This window comes from Heptranchias perlo, chromosome 33 (assembly GCF_035084215.1).
Source record: "Heptranchias perlo isolate sHepPer1 chromosome 33, sHepPer1.hap1, whole genome shotgun sequence".
In the NCBI taxonomy this organism is placed as follows: Eukaryota; Metazoa; Chordata; class Chondrichthyes; order Hexanchiformes; family Hexanchidae; genus Heptranchias; species Heptranchias perlo.
This window is the reverse complement of record NC_090357.1, coordinates 30306246-30326847: the sequence shown is the minus strand read 5'-3', so window position 1 is coordinate 30326847 and position 20602 is coordinate 30306246. Positions and strand designations below refer to the sequence as shown.

At 44.7% G+C, this 20602-nt stretch overlaps 1 protein-coding gene across 5 annotated transcripts in view; it reads left to right on the top strand.

The window, feature by feature from the left end:
- Positions 1 to 20602, top strand: part of LOC137301557 (rho GTPase-activating protein 32-like) — a 469652-nt gene that overhangs the window by 270101 nt on the left and 178949 nt on the right. For all 5 annotated transcript variants that reach the window (XM_067971106.1, XM_067971109.1, XM_067971107.1 and 2 more), the window contains one exon: positions 6894 to 6980. In XM_067971106.1, coding sequence (XP_067827207.1) covers positions 6894 to 6980 — 87 coding nt within the window. The remainder of the gene's footprint in view (positions 1 to 6893; positions 6981 to 20602) is intronic.

Genomic DNA, 20602 nt, shown 5'->3' with positions numbered 1-20602 from the left:
GTAACACTAAACCGTACCGGTTGATGGAGCCGGCTTTAGTTTCCAGTCTGTACTGGGGGTGGCGGATGGATTGCTGCAACAGATCTCAGGCCCTGGGCTGGGACTGTGTGCTCACTGTCTATAGAAAACGTATTTTGGGTGAGGACAGGATGGGTCTCGGCACAGCCAATTGCAAGCTGTGTGTAAAACTGCTGGGACTTTAAAACCAATTGTCGGGAAGGCACGTCTTTTACAGTCGGTTTGTAACCCGCTGTGCGAGCACCGTGCTTCGGGAGCTGGGGGTGCAGTATAATGCAGTGAATTGCAGAGTTATATTTTGATGATGTTCTTACTGAACCTAGCTCATTAGTGATTTCATTGCATAAATGATTTGTTTCTTCAAAGCTAGTCCATTCCAACAAACAGATTTCTTAAAATGCCACTCATCTTGATGCCCCTGCCTGAGGTAATGCAGTGACGAGGAGGCTCCGTTCATGTTCCGGTGGTAGCAGCATCATCATAGAGCTGCTCGGCACTCCGCTTTGCAAACCTTCTGCTGATTCTTGCTGTTTGACAGGGGGTAAAGGAGAAAAAGGGCTGTTCTACAGCAAACACATCTCTAACAACACATCTCTAACAGTGGAGCAGTCCATGTGCCTTCCTGATTGAAGTACACGTGGGAACTGAAAGAGATGGGAACTGAATGTACAGGCATAGAGCTTCTGTGATCAAATGAAAGCGCCATGTTCTCAGCTTGTTTTGCTTGTGATGGAAAGGGGGAATTCTGTTGTGGAGAGAAACCTGACCAGTTCCTGTTTGCCTGAGAAGTGAAAGGTGATTTGATTTCACTTTGATCCTGTGTCGATTGTGTCTTCCAGCTGTTACCTGCGTGTTAGTTATCCACACTCTGACAATGGTGGGCTGTTTTTCTGGTTTAGAATTGTTTGCCTGGCTTACTAATTTTTCAGACTAACACAAATCTGTCGGGGTATTAGGTGAATCTATCTAACTCAGTATTTGTTTCTTGTTCTGTGTTGTTGCTCTCTTTGTGTGAAGCCCCTTGAGTAATCTTTCTTGCAGGTGAAAGGAGTAGCTGCTGTACATGTGGACTGCAGCAGTTCATCACCATCACGCTCATTTACAGGCACGGTCCATTTCTTTAAACAGGTACCAGTTCAATAAACGTGCTCAGTATTAGGGAGCTGTTCAGTCTCTGTGCAGTGCTGATTGCAATTCATCGTCTCCATTCCCTGTCAGAGCTGCACATTTCATGCTTTGGGAGTTAATTCTCAGAAGATGACCAAGTGTCTCAGACTCCTGTACTAACTTGTTATTAGTTCCTAGAAGCCTTTTGGTTAATGTACTACATTCTGATTTTGAGGCTGTAACATGCAGTGGGAGATGGTGCCTATCGAGTAATTAACCTGAGCTGTGAGTGTTTGCTTGTGGTTCATTTTCCATCTGTATATCGCAGGAGGATAAAGAGTAAACACCCAAGAAAGCTACAAACTGGCAGAGAAGCAGGTCGGGCATTTGCCCTGCCAATAATGTTGGAGCCCCAGGTTTGATGAGGTAGGCGCTGCTCTTGGGTAAACGCTGGAGCTGTTTAAACGGTGGGAAAATAGGTGTCTCAGAAACCACATTGGCTGAGACTGATCTCACGGTGCCTTTTCTCCTGGTGACTGGCTGGCGTGGTGGAGGTAGTAGAGCTGAAAACCTGAGGACATTAAGCGGTGATGTTCTCCAGCTGTAAATTTGTCTCCTCCCTATTCACTCGCTCACACTGATACTCTCTTTTCATCTGGGTCTGGCAAAGAGACATAGAGACTAACATACGTGTGAGATGATGTGACATTTACCTGGGCTTGCTCAGGCTCCTGGAAATCCATAACATGATCTCGAATACCACTTCAAGCAGAGTCTAGCAGCCTTGTGGTGAGTTTCAGGGGTTGGGAAAGGAATGGGAAGCTCCTGTTCCTGTCTCTCCTACCACATCATACACAGATGCCCAGTTTTTCTGCCTTCCCACTGAAGCACTGTACATGTGGAGAAAGTGGGCACCAAGTGTGCTTACAATGCTTGCTTGATTGGCACCCCATCCACCACCCTAAACATTCACTCCCTCCACCACCGATGCACCGTGGCTGCAGTGTGTACCATCTACAGGATGCACTGCAGCAACTCACCAAGGCTTCTTCGACAGCACCTCCTAAACCCGCGACCTCTACCACCTAGAAGGACAAGAGCAGCAGGCACATGGGAACAACACCACCTGCACGTTCCCCTCCAAGTCACACACTATCCTGACTTAGAAATATATCGCCGTTCCTTCATCGTCACTGGGTCAAAATCCTGGAACTCCCTTCCTAACAGCACTGTGGGAGAACCTTCACCAGACGGACTGCAGTGGTCCAAGAAGGCGGCTCACCACCACCTTCTCAAGGGCTATTAGGGATGGGCAATAAATGCTGGCCTTGCTAGCAACGCCCACATCCCATGAACGAATAAAAAAAACAATACCTCAATTTAGTGCTCTTACCATCTCAGTGCAGTCCTGTGAGAGGGCAAAAATGTAAAAAAAAGTGTGACACATTCATTCAAAGGTGACCTACCCTCAAAAAATCGATTCTGCTGCTCGCCTTTTCAGAATGGGTATCTCGGGCAGGTGAGAGGCACGTTTATGAGGAGAGTCTGGAGAAACTGGGCCTCTTTTCCTTCAAACAAAGCAAGGCCAAGGGGCTCCAAAGTCTATGGTTTTGATAAGTTAAATCGGAAAATACTATTTCCATTGGTTGGTCAGTCAGTAACTAGAGAGCATAAATTTAGGATCATTGCCTAAAGAACGAAGGGCGAGGTTAGGAGAATGTTTTGTTACGCAAAGGGTTGTTAGGGGATGGAATAGCTGACCAGAAACGGTGAGGGAAGCAGAATCCATAATAGCTTTTAAAAGGGAAGTGGATAAATATTTGTAAAAAGGGATATTTGAAAGGGTGTGGGGGAAGGGACTAAGTGGATCATTCAGAGAGCTGGCACAGGCGCGATGGAAGCTCCAGATTGCCTTGGTAATCCCTGTATATGGTGACACTGTAAGTGAGTGTAATACCTTGTTTTGTTTTCATGTGCATGAACTAAAGTTCTATTAGTTTCCTCTTTTTATTCATGATTTTCTATGCTCCTCTCCTGAAGGTGCTGACTGTTGCTGGGGTACAGCTCCACAATGGGGGGATGGGCAAGAAGCTGAGGAATGGAGAGCCCGTGGACAGGGGATTTCAGCCACAGAGTTGTTGCTGACAGCAAGCATGCAGTGTGAGGATGGTGGGGGTGGCTATGAGATGTGCCTAGTTGGGGGATGAACACTGAAAGTTATGCTGTGCAGGGTTGGAAAGCTGCAGGAGCTGAGAAGCAGAGAGAATCTATTTCCTCTGGTGGGAGAGTCCAGAACAAGGGGGCATAACTTTAAAATGAGAGCTAGGCCTTTCAGGGGTGATGTCAGGAAGCACTTCTTCATACAAAGGGTAGTGGAAATCTGGAATTTTCTCCCCCATAAAGCTGTTGAGGCTGGGGGTCAATTAAAATAGATTTTTGTTGGGTCAGGGTATTAAGGGTTACAGAACTAAGGCGGGTAAATGATCCTAAATTTATGCCTCTAGTTAGTTACTGACTGACTGACCAGTGCAAATAGTATTTTCCGATTTAACTTATCAAAACCGTAGAATTGGATCACCCCTTGGCCTTGCTTTGTTTGAAGGAATAGAGGCCCAGTTTCTCATAACTGAAGCCTCTCACCTGCCAAGATGCCCATTCTGCAAAGATGAGATACGGATCAGCCATGACCTAATTGAATGGTGGAACAGGCTCGAGGGGCTGAATGTCCTCCTCCTGTTCTTATGTTCCTGTGCAGTAGTCAAACCCACCCTCTGTCCCCGGGACTAAAAACCTGCATATGCACTTCTGAAGGTCAGTGTGATGGCCTCTCGGGCAAGAGCAGAGTGGAAGATGCCATTCCATGTTCATGACGCCAGAGATGAGCAGCAGATGCAGTGAATGCCAACCCCCGGGGAATGCGGCACTGCGCAGGAGAGCTTACATAAAGAACACAAACCACATACTAAAATTCAAACGTAGGTGCATAGGTAACCAAACTGAGAGCTAAATTAACAGTAATCGCAAAGAATATGTAATCTAAAACAGAAAAAAACAAACTGTGCCTTTCAGCCCCACGAACAGCAGGAGTTCAGCCTGTAATCACTTTTGCCACTTGCAAAACAAAATTCTAAATTTGGAGGTTTTACATCTACATTGCCTGTCAGTATTGGTAAAACACTGAGTGCAGTGATCGGATTAAAATCAGTGACAGATTGCTGAAACAAAAGCGAGTAAATGTGCTGCTGACCTGAACATGCTTTGTAGAATGTGAAGGGCTTTATTGGTTTGTGCGTGGGTCCTCTTGACCTGAGATGGGGGATGCGTTAGAGATTCCAGAATTATATTTAAACAAGCAGAGGCCAAATAAAGCATCTATTTGGTGAGTATACGATTGTTAAAATGCAGCCTGTGTAGCTATATTAACTGGATGATCAAATGAAACGACATGCTTGGCTAATTCTACTGGACCTGACTTCCCTAATAACTGTTCTCCTGCTGCATCTCCCTGGGCTATAATGCAGTGCTCTGTGGTGCATGATGAGAGATGGCTCTGCTCCCTGAGCTAGAAGTAAGGAATAGCTAATTTTATCAGTGAAGTTGCAAGCTCAATATCTCCACCCCCCCCACCCAAGGGTGAAATGCATCACTGGTTTGGAAATAACCCAGCATCGGAGTTTAACCCTTTGGAGGCCAATCACCTTTTAAATTACGCATCTGTTTTCCTGTACGAATCTTCCCCATTTTCTGTTGCTGGGTATCAGAATTGGGTTAGTGCATGGAGTCTCAGGCATTTCACTCACTGTGATCAGAACATGTTGGTCTATGCAACGTGCCATTTCATTTGTGGAGAGGTCCTGCTGTTAATCTGAAAAGGTTAATAGGGTTGGCTTGCATTCCCATGTCTTGTAGCTATTCCCAAAACGGATGTATACTACAGGGTACATTCTGTTCAGTTATCTTTAAAATTGCCTTTCATATCCATCCACGTTGGCTCAACTGGTTCTCGTATTTCAGAACTTCAGTTTAGTGTATCCTTTAAAACAGGACGCTTTGCTCAGAGTCAGCTCCTGGTTTTGAAATCCTTGTACATATCCTGATGTAGAGTCTGTGTTGCATTTTACTTTAAATAGAGAATTGCTGGGGGGGGAGGGTGAGGTTAAGATGAGCTCAATGCCGTGTACAATTTGTGCAGGGGGGTGGGGGAGAGAAACCCACAGCTGGCATAGAATCTGCTATAAGAAGCTGAAGGCACAGCGTTTGGCTAAATTGAAAATCCTGAGTTCTGACTGGCACTATTGAAATAATTCATCCTCCAGTAAGAGAAATGAAAAAGGATGATTGAGAATAGGAAGCTCAGGGCTAAGCAAAGCTCCGGCCTTCTGATTTGAAAAGAGTTCGGAGTCTGTCTAATAGCTAACCCTAACGGGCTTCCAGTGCACACAGTCAGTCAGAACAGTGTTGCATGGCTGCGTGGAAAGCAAGCCTCGTTTTTATTTAATGAGTGAATGTCATGTTTGGGATAAAGACTCTTACATGAACTGTTCATGTCCCCAATGAGTGCTGTGAGCAGTGAAATGTCTGGCAGGCACATCATTGCTGCACGTACTCCTGTGTTGCTCTTGGCTGCTGCCAAGCTCCATGCTGTCGGTGCTAGTCCTGAGGGACGACTCTTACTACAGAGCAGCTGCCTTAGCTAAGCAAATTGAGCATGAAACGGGCAGTGTGGAAATGGGTTAACGGGGAGCTCAGCGGCTCGGGTTATAAACAATCTGGATGATCACCGCAAGGGCTGCTCCATACAGGCAGCGGATTTTTACAGATTGATCTTTTGCTTTTCAAACCAGCACACGGAGGACGGATATTTTTCTTGCTGTACGGTTCCAGCATTTAGCTTGTGCCTGGACATGACTCAAAAAGCTGATAGACCTCTGCTTCTGCTGGTCTGCATGTTGAGAGAGAGGCATTGTTAGGAAGGGTAAGTGCGAGGGCTGAAGTGGGATTCTCCCTCTTGCAATGGGAGTTGCTCAGTGCACATTGAGCTTTGATCGTTCAGTGCTTTGTTTAGAGAACCTTTTGTTACCTAATAAATGTACACCATCAGAAGGGCAGACACTTTACGCGATCCATGCGGTTTTCCTCCTCATTAAACCCTGTGTTTTCAAGAGTCTCTCAGCCATCGTGGTAGTCCTGCACAGATGATGCAAGGAACGTACCCATCTTCACAACCGTAATCTGAGGGTGGAATCGGAAAACAAATGAAAAGGATTTTTATTTTGTCAAATTACATACAAGTCCCAGCTTTTTTTTTGCTCTGGGGCAGAATTGGAAAAAAATTTGTAGCAAATGAATGGCTGATCTTTCTCTTTATGCTAATTGTGTGCTGTGTGGTTTTATTACATCCAGGAGGGGCTGTGTGTGTGTGTTTTTAAACGGAATGCTGAATATGTTAACACTTTGCATTGGAGCCTGTGTGTGAATCCGAAGCTTCCTGTAGTGATTGATCCATTTTTAAACATAGATTGGGTCTGACTGGAAATCACTGACTGACGGGATGCCCGTGTTCCCCAGCTGGAAATGACATAACTGATGGTACTTGTATTCCCCACTAATCCAATTCCCCTAACACAGGCTCCAGTGTAATATACTCTGGGGTCAGCAGTGACAGTCAGGCCCTCATGCATTATTTACTTTATTGTTTGTCCTTGACCTAATGTTTTTTTTAATCTTTCTGTCCCCCTCCCTCATCCCGATTTCTCGGCCTTGTGTAGCTGGCGCTGACGGAGGATCAGAATGATGTGAGCAGGAATGGCGCCGACACCAAAGACCTCGTGTTTCTGGTTCAGGTCTCCTGTCAGGTAAGGTTACATAGGTTGTTGGTTATTGCTTTAACTAGATGAGCCCCCTGTACTGATGCATCTCGTGACCTGCGATACACTGGACACAATACGATGGAGTGTTAATAGAGGCAGATAATACAGGACCCGGAGAACAGTGAGAGCAAAAGGCAGAGAAATGCACTGACTTTAACATTGTGAAGGCAGAGCCTTGAGCAGCGCGGTTAATCCCCTGGACTGATGTGCCACTGCGCTGCGTTATCGGGGAGTCTGCCTGCACGTGGAGGTCAGGGCCTGCAACAGAGATTTTTTCACCACAATAGCTGCAGCCTTCTCCATTGAGTGGCCAGACTCGGGCATGGGTTCCAAATTACACTGAGACTAGGTCCATTTACCTCTTATATCTCTTGCTGATGTCTGCATGGAACTCTATATTAATAATTGTTTTTTATGGATCATTATAACCTTAGTTAGACCACACTTGGAGTATTGTACAGCATTCTGGTCTCCATATTATGCAAAGGATATGGAGGCACTGAAGATGGTGCAAAAAAATTCACAAGGATGAAACCAGAGCTGAGAGGTTATACCTATCAGGAAAGATTAAACAGGCTGGGGCTCTCTTCTCTAGAAAAGAGAAGACTGAGGGGGTGACCTGATAGATTATGATAGGGTTTGATAGGGTCGACGTAGAGAAAATGTTTCCACTTTGGGGGAGTCCAAAACTAGGGGCCGTCAATATAAAATAGTCACCAATAAATCCAATAGGGAATGCAGGAGGAACTTCTTTACTCAGAGAGTGGTTAGAATGTGGAACTCACTACCACAAGGAGTAGTTGAGGTGAAGAGCATAGATGCATTTAATGGGAAGCTAGATATGAGGAGAAAGGAATAGAAGGGTATGTTGATAGGTTGAGATGAAGGGGGGTGGGCGGGGCGGCTGGGAGGAGGCTCGTGTGGAGCATGAACACTGGCATAGACCTGTTGGACCAAATGGCCTATTTTTATGCTGTACATTCTATGTAATTTTATGTAATAGAATGTCTCTCTTACTCTCCTCGGGTTTCTGCTTTTCTCCTTGTATTTCTTTCTCCCATTTCCTTCATTTCTGTTTCTCTTTTAGTGTTTCTGTTACTCTCCCAATGCTTACTGTGTGTCTGCTGCTCTTTCCCTTTCTGTATTTCTCCTTTTCTTCGTTATTTTCTCCGATCCCTGTTATTTTCCCTCTTTCTGTTTCCCTCTTTTACTCTTATTAAAGGAATCCAGGAAAAGGGAAGGGGAATTGGATTACAGTACACAGTGATACCATGTGCTATCCAATTACTCTGTCACAATTCAGGCTAAAACTGCTAATCGGGTTTATTACAAGAAAATAATATACAAAGAGGCACGTTAGGTCAGCAGATATAACAACAATATGGTACTTAATTTTAATCATTTAAATTCTTTTATGAAAGCAAGATAACCATTTTGAATTCTTGAAGTGCTTTCTCAGAATTCTTTAAACTGTCTCTTTTGATGAGTTGTTTTGTGAAGTGCACACTTCTGTATTTGCGGAATTCTGTTTCACCGCAAATCCCTGGAAATACGGATGAATGAAGTGAATGACAGCCATGCCCAAAATGGCAGCAGTAATTATACCTGGTACAGGAAGCCTCTCACGTAAAATCATAGACTAGAATCGTAGAATGATACAGCACAGAGAGAGGCCATTCGTCCCATCGTGATTGTGCTGGATCTTTGAAAGAGCTATCCAATTAATCCCACTCCCAATCCTAAACATCTGAGATCGAGTTTTTTCCCTCACTGAATAGATTTCTCTGAAGCAGCCTCAGATCCTTTCTCAACAGGCAGGAAACAAGTCTTTAATCAATTATATCTGGAGGCAGAGAGAACATGAACTGCTGGCTTTGACACCTGGGTGGGTTTTAAATCTAACAATTCAGGTCCTAAGCAACCATAATGTGTCTCCTCTCAGTGCCATATATTAATATTTCACAAGGCTGATGTGTTTAGCCAACTACTCGCTGCCTGCTGATGTACTGCTTACAGCCAAAGGCATCAACAAAGGAGGGGATGACCTCTCTTGCTCTTCAGTGTCAACTGCAGCCGTTGTGTGTACTTATTCACCGATAGACCCTCACATCAAGACTAAGTACAGAGAAAATAATCAGAAACAGAGCCATGCTTTCAATTTTAAACACCCCACTGCTTATGCCTAGCTACTATTCAAATGAGGAAATACAGTATAGAAATATTTTATCATTTGAAACCGGGCTGATTCCTGTTTCCATCACATGCAAATCTTGCCAGTTTGAGATTAGTAACGAAACAAAAAATTGAAAGGAAAGTAAGGAGACACAAATATATGGCACCTCTCTCCTCCCTGAATGGCTCCTATTGCTGCCCTGTAGAATGGTCTGGGCAAAGTTGTTTTTTGATCCATCGTTTGGGAACCTCCAGACTAATCCAGAGAGCGTTGTGGTGCATCCTGTAAACCTCACAATGTGTGCTTTGGGATTTGGTGCTGAACTCAAGACGGATTCAGAGATGCTTTTCTCCTCAGGCAGGTCTGTAAGGATGATTTCATACATGGTAGACATTGGAACAGCAACCACCCTCCCTTCCAGGAGCAGGATGCTGCACATCTAGGCTTTGATCAGACCAAGAAATATTAAAGGCGTGAGTGGCAGCGATTTCTGATCTGACTGTGTGCTCACATCAGACAGACCTGAACCCTGTTCATCACTTGTTTGTGAATCTGATAGAAGCAGCTCCCTAATGGGAATTCCTCCAAGCTTGTTGCTTTCCTGCTGATTGCACCCAATTTTGTTGCCTGTTTCGGTCTGTTGGGTACAAGACAGGAGAAGTTCCTTTGTGTCAGCTGATTTTCTTTCTGTAGCTGACCTGAAATCTCCATGCAATAGTTTTTCCAATTTTCTGAGTTTTTGTTCCTCAAGATGAAGGTAATGCTGGGGAATGGACCACCATCAAACACTCCCAAGTCAACTACAGCGCGCTCAGGTGCAGAGTAGAGCTCCCTCTATGCTGCTCCATCAAACACTGTTGGATGCTGTAAAATTTGAATCTGTACAGTCAGCTGATTTGTTGGTATACAACTTAGTATTTGATTCCACTAACTTACCTCGCAGGTTATTCCAAATGTTTATAACCCTTTGATTAAAGACATTTTCCTTAAATTTACTTACCACTAAATTTCCTTTTCCCACTGGCTTGGCTTACCTTAAAGTAACTTCTGGATTCCTCTTTTCTACACCATTTAATACTTTGTAAACCTCAATGACGCTCCCCCTTAATCACTTTCTATCTATATGTGGAAGTTAAACTTTTCTAATCTTTTCTTTTGGCTCTTTTCTTTATACTTGGGTACATTCTTGCCTTCTTTGTGCCCTCTCCAATGCATGTTAGCTGCAGACTTGCCAATGGTTGGAAATTCATCACAAGACTCGCAATTTTCCTCTTGTTTTGTGGGCTAATCGTGATCTTGCTAGAAGCAGCAAAATTATAGTAACTTTGTGCACCCCCTGATATTGTCTGATCCTCCTCCACCCTCCGCAAGCTGCATGATCTCTACATCTTACTCTACAGGTGGACTCTTCAGCATCAGTTCCACCTAATTTGAAGCTGCCTTGTTTAATATTAGAGCATTTTCCTATGATTACAGATGGAAATTTAAATGCTGCCAGTGTGTTGGGAACACCAGTGTTGAATTTTCTGGCGCTATCACGTGGGGAACAGCCTGGAGAGGGGGTAGAGACACTATATGGAGGTGTAACACATTGGCCATGTTTCCCACAGTGATCGCTGTTGAGAATGTCTCTAAGTGACTAATATGCTGCTTGTAGCGTGTGGGTGTGAGAGTCATGTCAGCACCGTCTAGGGATCTTCAATCTTTACTTTCATTTTTTTCCTCTCAATTTCCCTCTCCCCAACTCTCCTGAATCTCTGTTGAAGAAAAGTCAGGACAGAACAACAGTCAGGAATAAAGAAAGAGCGGTCAACACGTCAAAGATCGCCTCTTTGGGAGATTAAGTGTCCCATTCTGGTGCCCAGAGCTGTCTTTACCAGCCTGCTCCCACCTGCTTCCCAAGCTCTCTCTAGCACCTTGACCTGGCATGCCTAGAGTAATTCATAAAGCGGCTAGCCCCGATCTGCCCAGAATGGTTCCCGGCCCATCTCGAGCCATCCCACCCAAATTTGTTTCCCACCCTGCGATCAGTTGTATCTGCGTTTTGTCCCTCCTGCTGTACTTGCCGATTGTAGTCAGAATTACAATTGGTAACACAGTAGGCAACACAGATACACCCCGTAAGAAGACAAACTGATGGTGGGATGACTTGCAAACAGTTCAGTGGGAGTTGGAGAAGGTTTGGAGTGGTCCTGGGCAGGCCAGACTGTGAAGGATTCCAAGCAAGATGAGGGAGTGAAATTATTCTGGAGTTAGGAAGGGTGGGAAATGTGCATTTGGAATGAATAGGCAGGGGGATTGGTACCAACTCTGGTTGGGTCTTAGTGGGCCAATCTCCAAATGTCTTCAGTCTATTTTCAAGCTTACTTGCCCTCTCCCAGGTGTTTCCCTGTTTCCCACCTGAGGCTTTCCAGCTTGAGGCGAAGCTAGGAGCAGAGTGGGGTGTGTGGGGATGGAATGTAGGGGTGAGGTGGGGTGGAGCGGGAAGAGATACATACTCCTGCGCCACTGTGATATTTAAAAAATAACTCCTCATGACTTCAAATTCAGAAATGACGGGGGGCGGGGGGACCTAAAATCTGGGGGGGGGGGGGGGGGCGGCAACATTGGCACATGGTCAGACCAGCGGAAAATGAATACTTGGGATGAGGTACTAGAGGGCGACTGGTACTCCACCATGAGTCTGCGCCTTGAGAAGATTAGGGGAAAGAGCACTGAACCCTAAATTTTGCTTTCAAACCAATTTGTAAAAATATACAGAACAATAGTTTGTAAATGGGGAGAGTCCTAAATCGAAATAATCTGTTAAATTCCAGGACACAGGAGGAGACTATTAATAGATTGATATTAGGGAAATAAATATGATCTTGAAGGCACAGCAAAGTCTTGGGGGGAGTATATTCTGTGCAAAGTCTAGTGATAAACATATATAATAATAAACTCTTAAAAATGTAAATTTTCTGGTCTCCATGGAGATTTACTGATTCTCCCCCTCACTGCTAGGCCATTCCATGAGACCACCCAGTGAGCTTTAGATAACTCATTGATTCAATAGGGTCACGGCTTTAGACTGACCTAATTGCTGATGTGGAGCTCTTTGGCCCTGGGAAAGCATGCTGTCAGCTGGGGGTGCAGATTCATGCTCATTCTGGTAAAAAGTTGCTACTCCCACCGAATCGGGGTGCACCGTGTAACTTCTGTCAGTGACACACAGTGGGTTAGGCTGTGAGGAAGGTAAAGTAAATGGGAAAGGTAAAAAGCAAGAAGTCTGACAAATTAGATCTGTGATCTGGAAGGACATCATTAGTATCACAGAGACTTGGTGGAATGATTTCAATCAGTGAGATACATATCTGGAAGGATCTACATTGTTTAGAAGAGACTGTGTCAGGAGAAAAGGAGGTCATGTGGCAGTATATATAAATTCCAGTATTGAGGCACAAGTTAGAAAGGATATAAAAACGGAAAGGGCAGACACAGAATCACTTTGGGTAGAATTAATAAGATGGTAAACTGTTACTGGGGGTGTGCTGTAGATCCCCAGGCCAGGGTGATAGCCCTGATTTGGAACTATGGGATGAGATAAGGATGGTGACTGGTTAGGGACCAACTATCGTGGTTGGAGATTTCAACTTACCAGAAATTGACTGGGGCAATACTGTCTACTGGTAAGATAGTGAATGGATTTCTAGGGTTAATGGAAGACTGTTTTATGATTCACATTTGTAAAAGAACCAACAAGGGGAGAACACATTCTGGATTTGATTATGAGTAATAGGGAGGATCAAATCTCCAACACAAAAGAGGGTGAGGCTTTGAGTACCAGTGATCATAATGTGATCACATTTGACATTATAAGAGTTGGAGAGGTTACTAAAACCCAAGCAAAATTTCCAAATTTTAAGAGGACCAATTTTATGCTCTTGAGAAATTGTGTCAGAGTGGGCCCGAAGGTTTGAATATGGCTGGGAGAGTGGCGAAACTGTGGAGTTTTTTCAAGGAGGCAATTCTGAATGCAGTGGACCAATGTGTACTCATGCAAAGCAAAGATACCAAGCTTAAAGGCACTCCTGCCTGGTTGAACGGGACCACCAAGCAACTCATAAAGAAGATGATAAAAGCATTTATGGCCATAAAGGAAAATGGCACAGAATTAAGATGGATTCAATACCAAAAAGAATTTTGAATTAAATATGGCAAGAGAAGTGAAGGATAATAAGTTTTTATAGTTATATTAAGAGAAAAAGAAAAACGAGGGATAGAGTGGGGCCACTGAAAGCGGGATTGGATGACTGCATGACAACTGATGCTGCACATGCTGCAAAAGTGCTAAATAAATTTAAGGAGACAGTTAATTTATTTGATCTAGAAAGGGAACGAGAGGGTGTTAGTGGTAAGTTGTGACACTATCCACATTACTACCAGCCCGGTTGCCGAACAGCTGTGCAAACTTAAGGTGAATAAATCCCAGGGGCCGAATAAGATGCATCCGAGGATTCTAAAGGAAATAAGGGAGGAAATTGCAGGAACTCTGTTACAAATCATCCAGAAATCATTGAATACTGGAGAGGTGCGGGGGGACTGGGGAAAGGCAGATGTTACTCCTGTTTTTAAAAAAAGTAGCAAAAATGACCCAGGAAATTACAGACCAGTGAGTTTGATGTCCGTTATGGATAAAGTAATGGAAACCCTTATTAAAAATAAGATCATGTAACATCTGGATAGAAATAAAATCATAAAAGATAACCAATATCGGTTCCCAAGGAGGACGTCTCACTGATCTAATTTATTGGTTTTCTTTGAGGGTGTGACAAATGAGCTTGATTGGAGTATGATGTGGAGATGGACTGGGGTTGACAATTGTAAACAATTTTACAACACCAAGTTATAGTCCAGCAATTTTATTTTAAATTCACAAGCTTTCGGAGGCTTCCTCCTTCCTCAGGTAAATGTTCAGGAGCTCCTCGAAGCCTACGCATTTCGAAGCCTATGCTGTCGAAGAAGCCTTGGCGAGTTGCTGCAGTGCATCCTGTGGATGGTACACACTTGAGGCCGCCCATGAGGACGGCCTCAACCGGGATCTTGGGTTCATGTCACGCTACACGTTACCCCATGTGTATTCGGGGGTTCTGCAGGTGACACCTCTCTGTCTGAACACGGTGATTGCCTTGGCAACGGGCAGTTGCAGGGGCATTCTGTAAACACCATGTATTGTTCTATATGTATAAATGCGTAGGCTTCGAGGAGCTCCTGAACATTTACCTGAGGAAGGAGGAAGCCTCCGAAAGCTTGTGAATTTAAAATAAAATTGCTGGACTATAACTTGGTGTTGTAAAATTGTTTATGATTGGAGTATGACAGTGGATGTGGTTACTTGGGTTTCAGTAAGGCCTTTGATCTGGTTCCTCTGGAAAGGCAGGTACAGAAAATAAAGAAAGTGGGAATCAGTCAAAATATTTTCCGATGGATACGTAATTGGTTGACCAATTTAACTCAGAGGGTTTGTCCCCAGCCTGTGAGAATGTTACGTGGGTCCCACGGTGGTCTGTTGTTGGACCTCTTTTGTTTAATATCTTTATAAATGATCTGGAGCTAAAAGTCACAAGCACAATTGCTAAATCTGCAGATGATACAAAGCTAATGAAGGTGGTAGACTGTGAAGCTGAACAGGATAAGCTACAGGAGGATTTGAATATTCTTGGGAATTGGTCAGACAGGTGGCAGATGGAATTCAATGTAGAGAAATGCAAAGTGCTTGACATGGGGACAAAGTATCCAGGAAAATAGCCGAAACGGTGAGGTAATCCTGCCACTTTATAAAGCATTGGTGTGAACGCATTTGGAATAATTTGTACAGTTCTGGTTGCCTCAGTACGTAAAGGATATTGCAGTTATTGAAAGGATACAGAAGAGAGCAACCAGAATGATGGAGGGATTGGATTACAAAGAGTGATTCTGTAAGTTGGACATATTCTCACTGGAAAAGCGAAGGTTAAGAGGTGATATCATTGCTGTTTTCAGGATTCTGAAGGGAGTAGATAATGTAGACCATGGCAAGCTGTTTCACCCTGTCCAGAACAGTGGAACCAGAGGACACGGCCTGTGCTTGAAGGGGGGTAAATTCAAAACTAATCTGCATAAACAATATTTCAGTGAGCGAGTGATCAATCTATGGAACAGACTCCCTAGGGAGACGGTGGAAGCAGATTGTATTGATTCATTCAGAAGCAAATTAGATAGATTTCTTTCAGAAAACAATATTTTGGGGTTCAGTGTATGGGTAATTTGAGACATGACATGTGGTAAGTGCAGGAGAGGAACAGGTGACTTTGGACCCATGGGTTCCTAAAGCTTTCCATCACTGGGTCTTTTGTCGACTGATTGATAGAGATTGATTGCTGTAATTAGTCAACAACTCTAATATCATTGTATCATGCGACGAGCAGGATGGTAGAAGGTGAACGAGATGGATCTTGGTCTTTTCTCGTCTCGCAATTCCTACGTTCCGAAGATATGCCCAGGGACTCTCCGGGGAGATCAGAAAATTGCCATTTTTAAAAATATATAAATAACGGCAAGGCTAACAGTGCTTATTGTTATTTATGCGCAAATGCTGGCAAACGCACATCAGTTAAACGCAAAAATCCGGAAGTTGCTGTCCGAGATGCGCTGCCCCTCCACAAGCTGCGTGAAAACGGCATCTCACCTTCTGGCTCCTCGTTCAAATGCATTGAACGGCGAGAAGTTTCTGGACTGACATCGTAGATACAGACTAAACTCCCCACAGAAAGATAGGGCTTGTCGATTTTTTTTTTATTCGTTCATGGGATGTGGGCGTCGCTGGCGAGGCCGGCATTTATTGCCCATCCCTAATTGCCCTTGAGAAGGTGGTGAGCTGCCTTCTTGAACCGCTGCAGTCCGTCTGGTGAAGGTTCTCCCACAGTGTTGTTAGGAAGGGAGTTCCAGGATTTTGACCCAGCGACGATGAAGGAACGGCGATATATTTCCAAGTCGGGATGGTGTGTGACTTGGAGGGGAACGTGCAGGTGGTGTTGTTCCCATGTGCCTGCGGCCCTTGTCCTTCTAGGTGGTAGAGATCGCGGGTTTGGGAGGTGCTGTCGAAGAAGCCTTGGCGAGTTGCTGCAGTGCATCCTGTGGATGGTACACACTTCAGCCACTGTGCGCCGGTGGTGAAGGGAATGAATGTTTAGGGTGGTGGATGGGGTGCCAATCAAGCGGGCTGCTTTGTCCTGGATGGTGTCGAGCTTCTTGAGTGTTGTTGGAGCTGCACTCATCCAGGCAAGTAGAGAGTATTCCATCACACTCCTGACTTGTGCCTTGTAGATAGTGGAAATGCTTTGGGGAGTCAGGAGGTGAGTCACTCGCCGCAGAATACCCAGCCTCTGACCTGCTCTTGTAGCCACAGTATTTATATGGCTGGTCCAGTTTCTGGTCAATGGTGACCCCCAGGATGTTGATGGTGGGGGATTCGGCGATGGTAATGCTGTTGAACGTCAAGGGGAGGTGGTCATTGCCTGGCACTTGTCTGGCGCGAATGTTACTTGCCACTTATGAGCCCAAGCCTGGATGTTATCCAGGTCTTGCTGCATGCGGGCTCAGACTGCTTCATTATCTGAGGGGTTGCGAATGGAACTGAAGACTGTGCAGTCATCAGCGAACATCCCCATTTCTGACCTTATGATGGAGGGAAGGTCATTGATGAAGCAGTTGAAGATGGTTGGGCCTAGGACACAACCTTGAGGAACTCCTGCAGCAATGTCCTGGGGCTGAGATGACTGGCCTCCAACAACCGCTACCATCTTCCTTTGTGCTCGGTACGACTTGAGCCACTGGAGAGTTTTCCCCGATTCCCATTGATTTCAGTTTTACTAGGGCTCCTTGGTGCCACACTCGGTCAAATGCTGCCTTGATGTCAAGGGCAGTCACTCTCACCTCACCTCTGGAATTCAGCTCTTTTGTCCATGTTTGGACCAAGGCTGTAATGAGGTCTGGAGCCGAGTGGTCCTGGCGGAACCCAAACTGAGCATCGGTGAGTAGGTTATTGGTGAGTAAGTGCCGCTTGATAGCACTGTCGACGACACCTTCCATCACTTTGCTGATGATTGAGAGTAGACTGATGGGGCGGTAATTGGCCGGATTGGATTTGTCCTGCTTTTTGTGGACAGGACATACCAGTCTAAGTACCCTTTTAACACCGTGATAAGTCTTAATTACTGCCAAACAACCTCTCTGGCTCCGAAAATTAACTTTTACAAGTGCAGAGTCTCATTACTTCAGCTTTCAGGTATTGTTGGAGATTTTTTTAAAAATTGAAATAAAACTTTTCTTTGCTTTTTCTTTGTCTCTTTTATCTCTCTCTCTTAATCCTGCCTTTCTTTCCCTCTCGTTATTCCCCTTTCTACAATTGATTTGACATTGAATTCACTATTCTAACTTACACTTCCTGATTCAGACTCTGCACTGCTCATTAATGATTCTTCAATTTGATTGGTTAAGGAGATATACAGTTGCTTGCCCTGTTCACACAGGCTCCAGATGCCCTGTAGAGGGGGCCGTGCTGTTTGCAGCTCTAATTTACAGAAACTTGCCGTGAAAAATCTCATGGAAATTAAAAGGGCAATGAATGGCCAGCTTTGTTCATTTGCCGCTCCCAGCACTATCAGGCCTATGGTATTTTTGTACGATGTTGAGCAGTCCTGTAATCCGTACTTTTAAGATGGCAATGAATCCATTCCAGAAACAATCAAGGATAGTGCTACTCTTCAGGTTTTCATTCTCTTAAAGACCAGCAAACTAGTTTGAGTGTGAATCACCTGAGTTTACAGGGAATGCAGTTTTTGCTTACTTGCTTCCTCGCTTGTTTATAAAGTTATTATTTTGTTGTCAGTTTTCTCTTCCCCCGTTCCCTGAAGGTGTTGAGTGTAGCTGGAGTGTACAGTTCCATGGACGCTGGCAGCTCGCCTGATCTCCGTATCTGCACTTTCCACCAGTGCTCGGTGGGCAGAGATCAGAGCGTGAATCCTGGCTGATTTTATTTTTTCATTTTTCCTTCTCCCCAGCCCAGGGGCTAGACATCAGTTAACCCACCAGTGACAGAAGCTGGGGCTTTCTGTTCTGTGGCTTAAGGGTACAACGGGCGGAGTCTTTACCTGCAGGGCCACCAGGGAATTCCCATGGCCATTATTGTGCAATGTGCAAGAATCTGCTTCCACACTTCTGGTTGAGATGTGGGCAGGCTCAGCGTTTGGGGCTCCAGACTTGGGGCTTCAGGCCCAGGGCTCAGCTGCACTAGTTTCTTGGTGCAGTTATGACTGTAAAGGACATTTCTACATCAGTGTGACATTGCGGTCATCCATGCATTCAGTCTTTAGCCTAGTGGTGAACGGAGTGACTGATGGTGCCTGATGTTGTCTCATGATTGCTAAAATCAAATCTGTCAGAGGAAACAAAGTGTAGAGGAGAGAATCTGTCATTATCCAGTGGGTGATGGGCTCTGTATATATTTTATATAGGCTTAATCTGCAGATTCCTATGTCTGTTATTGAGGCAACTCTACATAATGTTTGTTATAAATGGGTCACTGGTCTGACCTTTGTCTTCCGCCATTTGCCATCAAAAATTCGCCCATTTAAGCTACAAAGACCCCGTTCTGTGAAAGCTCAATACTCATTTCATTCTTTAGCAAGTAATTTGCTGGAGCTGTGGCTTTTACGCTCCAGAGCACGAAGTCATTTAATTGTGCACAACTCATATTCTGAGAGTACCTTTTTCTGTAATTATCACCTCTGAGCTCTTGCCTGGTTGTAAACCAAGTCTACTGACTGATTTGAATCTCATTGCAGTTTCTGTAATTGAAAGGGGAGCATCTCTAAGCTTTATATCCTTTTTTTCTGTGCTGCTGAAGGAGCTGACTCTGGCGATACAATGCCCTCTGTTACCACACCCAAGTGACCATTCTTTGCGTATGAGCCTAGGCAGTGAGTGTCAGCACATCACACAGCCTTGGAGCTGAGATCTATCATGTCCTCACCCTCGGGTATCCCCAATGAACACTTCCAGTAGGACTCACTGAATAGATAGTGTTGGGGAGTAGGAACCCTGGCTGATTTTGCCCTCCCTATATCAGGACCGCAGATACCAACTGTAGCACTTCTACTGCCACCTCTGCTGAGAGCAGTTAACTGAGCGCAGACCAGGGATCAAGCCTGGGGCTGTATGGCCTTGGGATATTACACTACATAGACATGATATCTTTTACCAACTGAGCTGTGTACCTGAAACACAGACATTGCTGCGAGAAACAAACTATCAGCCAACAGTGAAAAACGGAGCTGTAGCTGTCAGGTATGAAGTTATACCATGCACTGAGAGTAGCCACTGCACACTGGTATCTGCAGACTTAAAGCTGTTGCTGAATTGCTGGATAAGACACTATAAATTGTTCCTGGTAACTGTGAGCTGTAAAATTGCAGGCTCAGCGAGATGTTATGGATTTGTAAAATTTACTGAGTTCACAGACCGTAACATTCCCACCCTTTGTGCACTGCGCTGTCCTCCCCTTTACTGCAGTAACACAAAAATATGTTGAGATAATGAGCAGTTAATCAGAGGTCTGTATTGGTTTTTAATGAGTCATGGAGTGGGAGTGCAGGGATGCACTGTGCTTTAATTGAGCTACTTTGTGAATCCTGATTAATTTGAATTGCGTGAACTTCGCTTAGTTTTGTGATATATCTTTCACTAATTTGGGACCCATTTATCCAATAGTCAAATGGTTGGCGCTCCTTGGATCACCGGGATGACTAGTTAGGAGTGATTGAAAGTGACTGTGCAGTGCAACCTATGAAACACAGGACTCCTGCACTCTGCATACAGACTGCCCTGTTTAGTCACATGGTTGTTTGCTGTCACCATTGTCACGGTAACTGCATTTCTTGTTGCTGTGAACGATGTCACATTTTGAAGTTTCCAGCCCTACAACCCTCCAAGAACTCTGCGTACCTCCAATTCTGGTCTCTTGTGCATCCCGGACTTACTTTGCCCCACCATTGGTGGCCGTGACTTCAGCTGTCCAGCTCTGGAATTCCCTCTCTCAACCTCTCCACCTCTCTCTCCTTTAAGACTCTTCTTAAAACCTACCTCTTTGACCAAGCTTTTGGTCACCTGTCCTAATGTCACCTTCTTTGGCTCACTGTCAGTTTTTGTCTGATTACGCCTTGGGGCATTTTACTACATTAAAGGCGCTCTTTAAATGCAAGTTGTGTTGTTGTCGCAGTGTTGAGCGCTATCTTGGTCGGTCTGCCGCAAGCACCTCCCAGATGTTTATATCAATGCCTCAGAGCTGCCGGCTGTTCTTCAAAAAGTCCTTAAGCTGCTTCTTCTGCCCACTTCATGAATGCCTTCCATACTTATC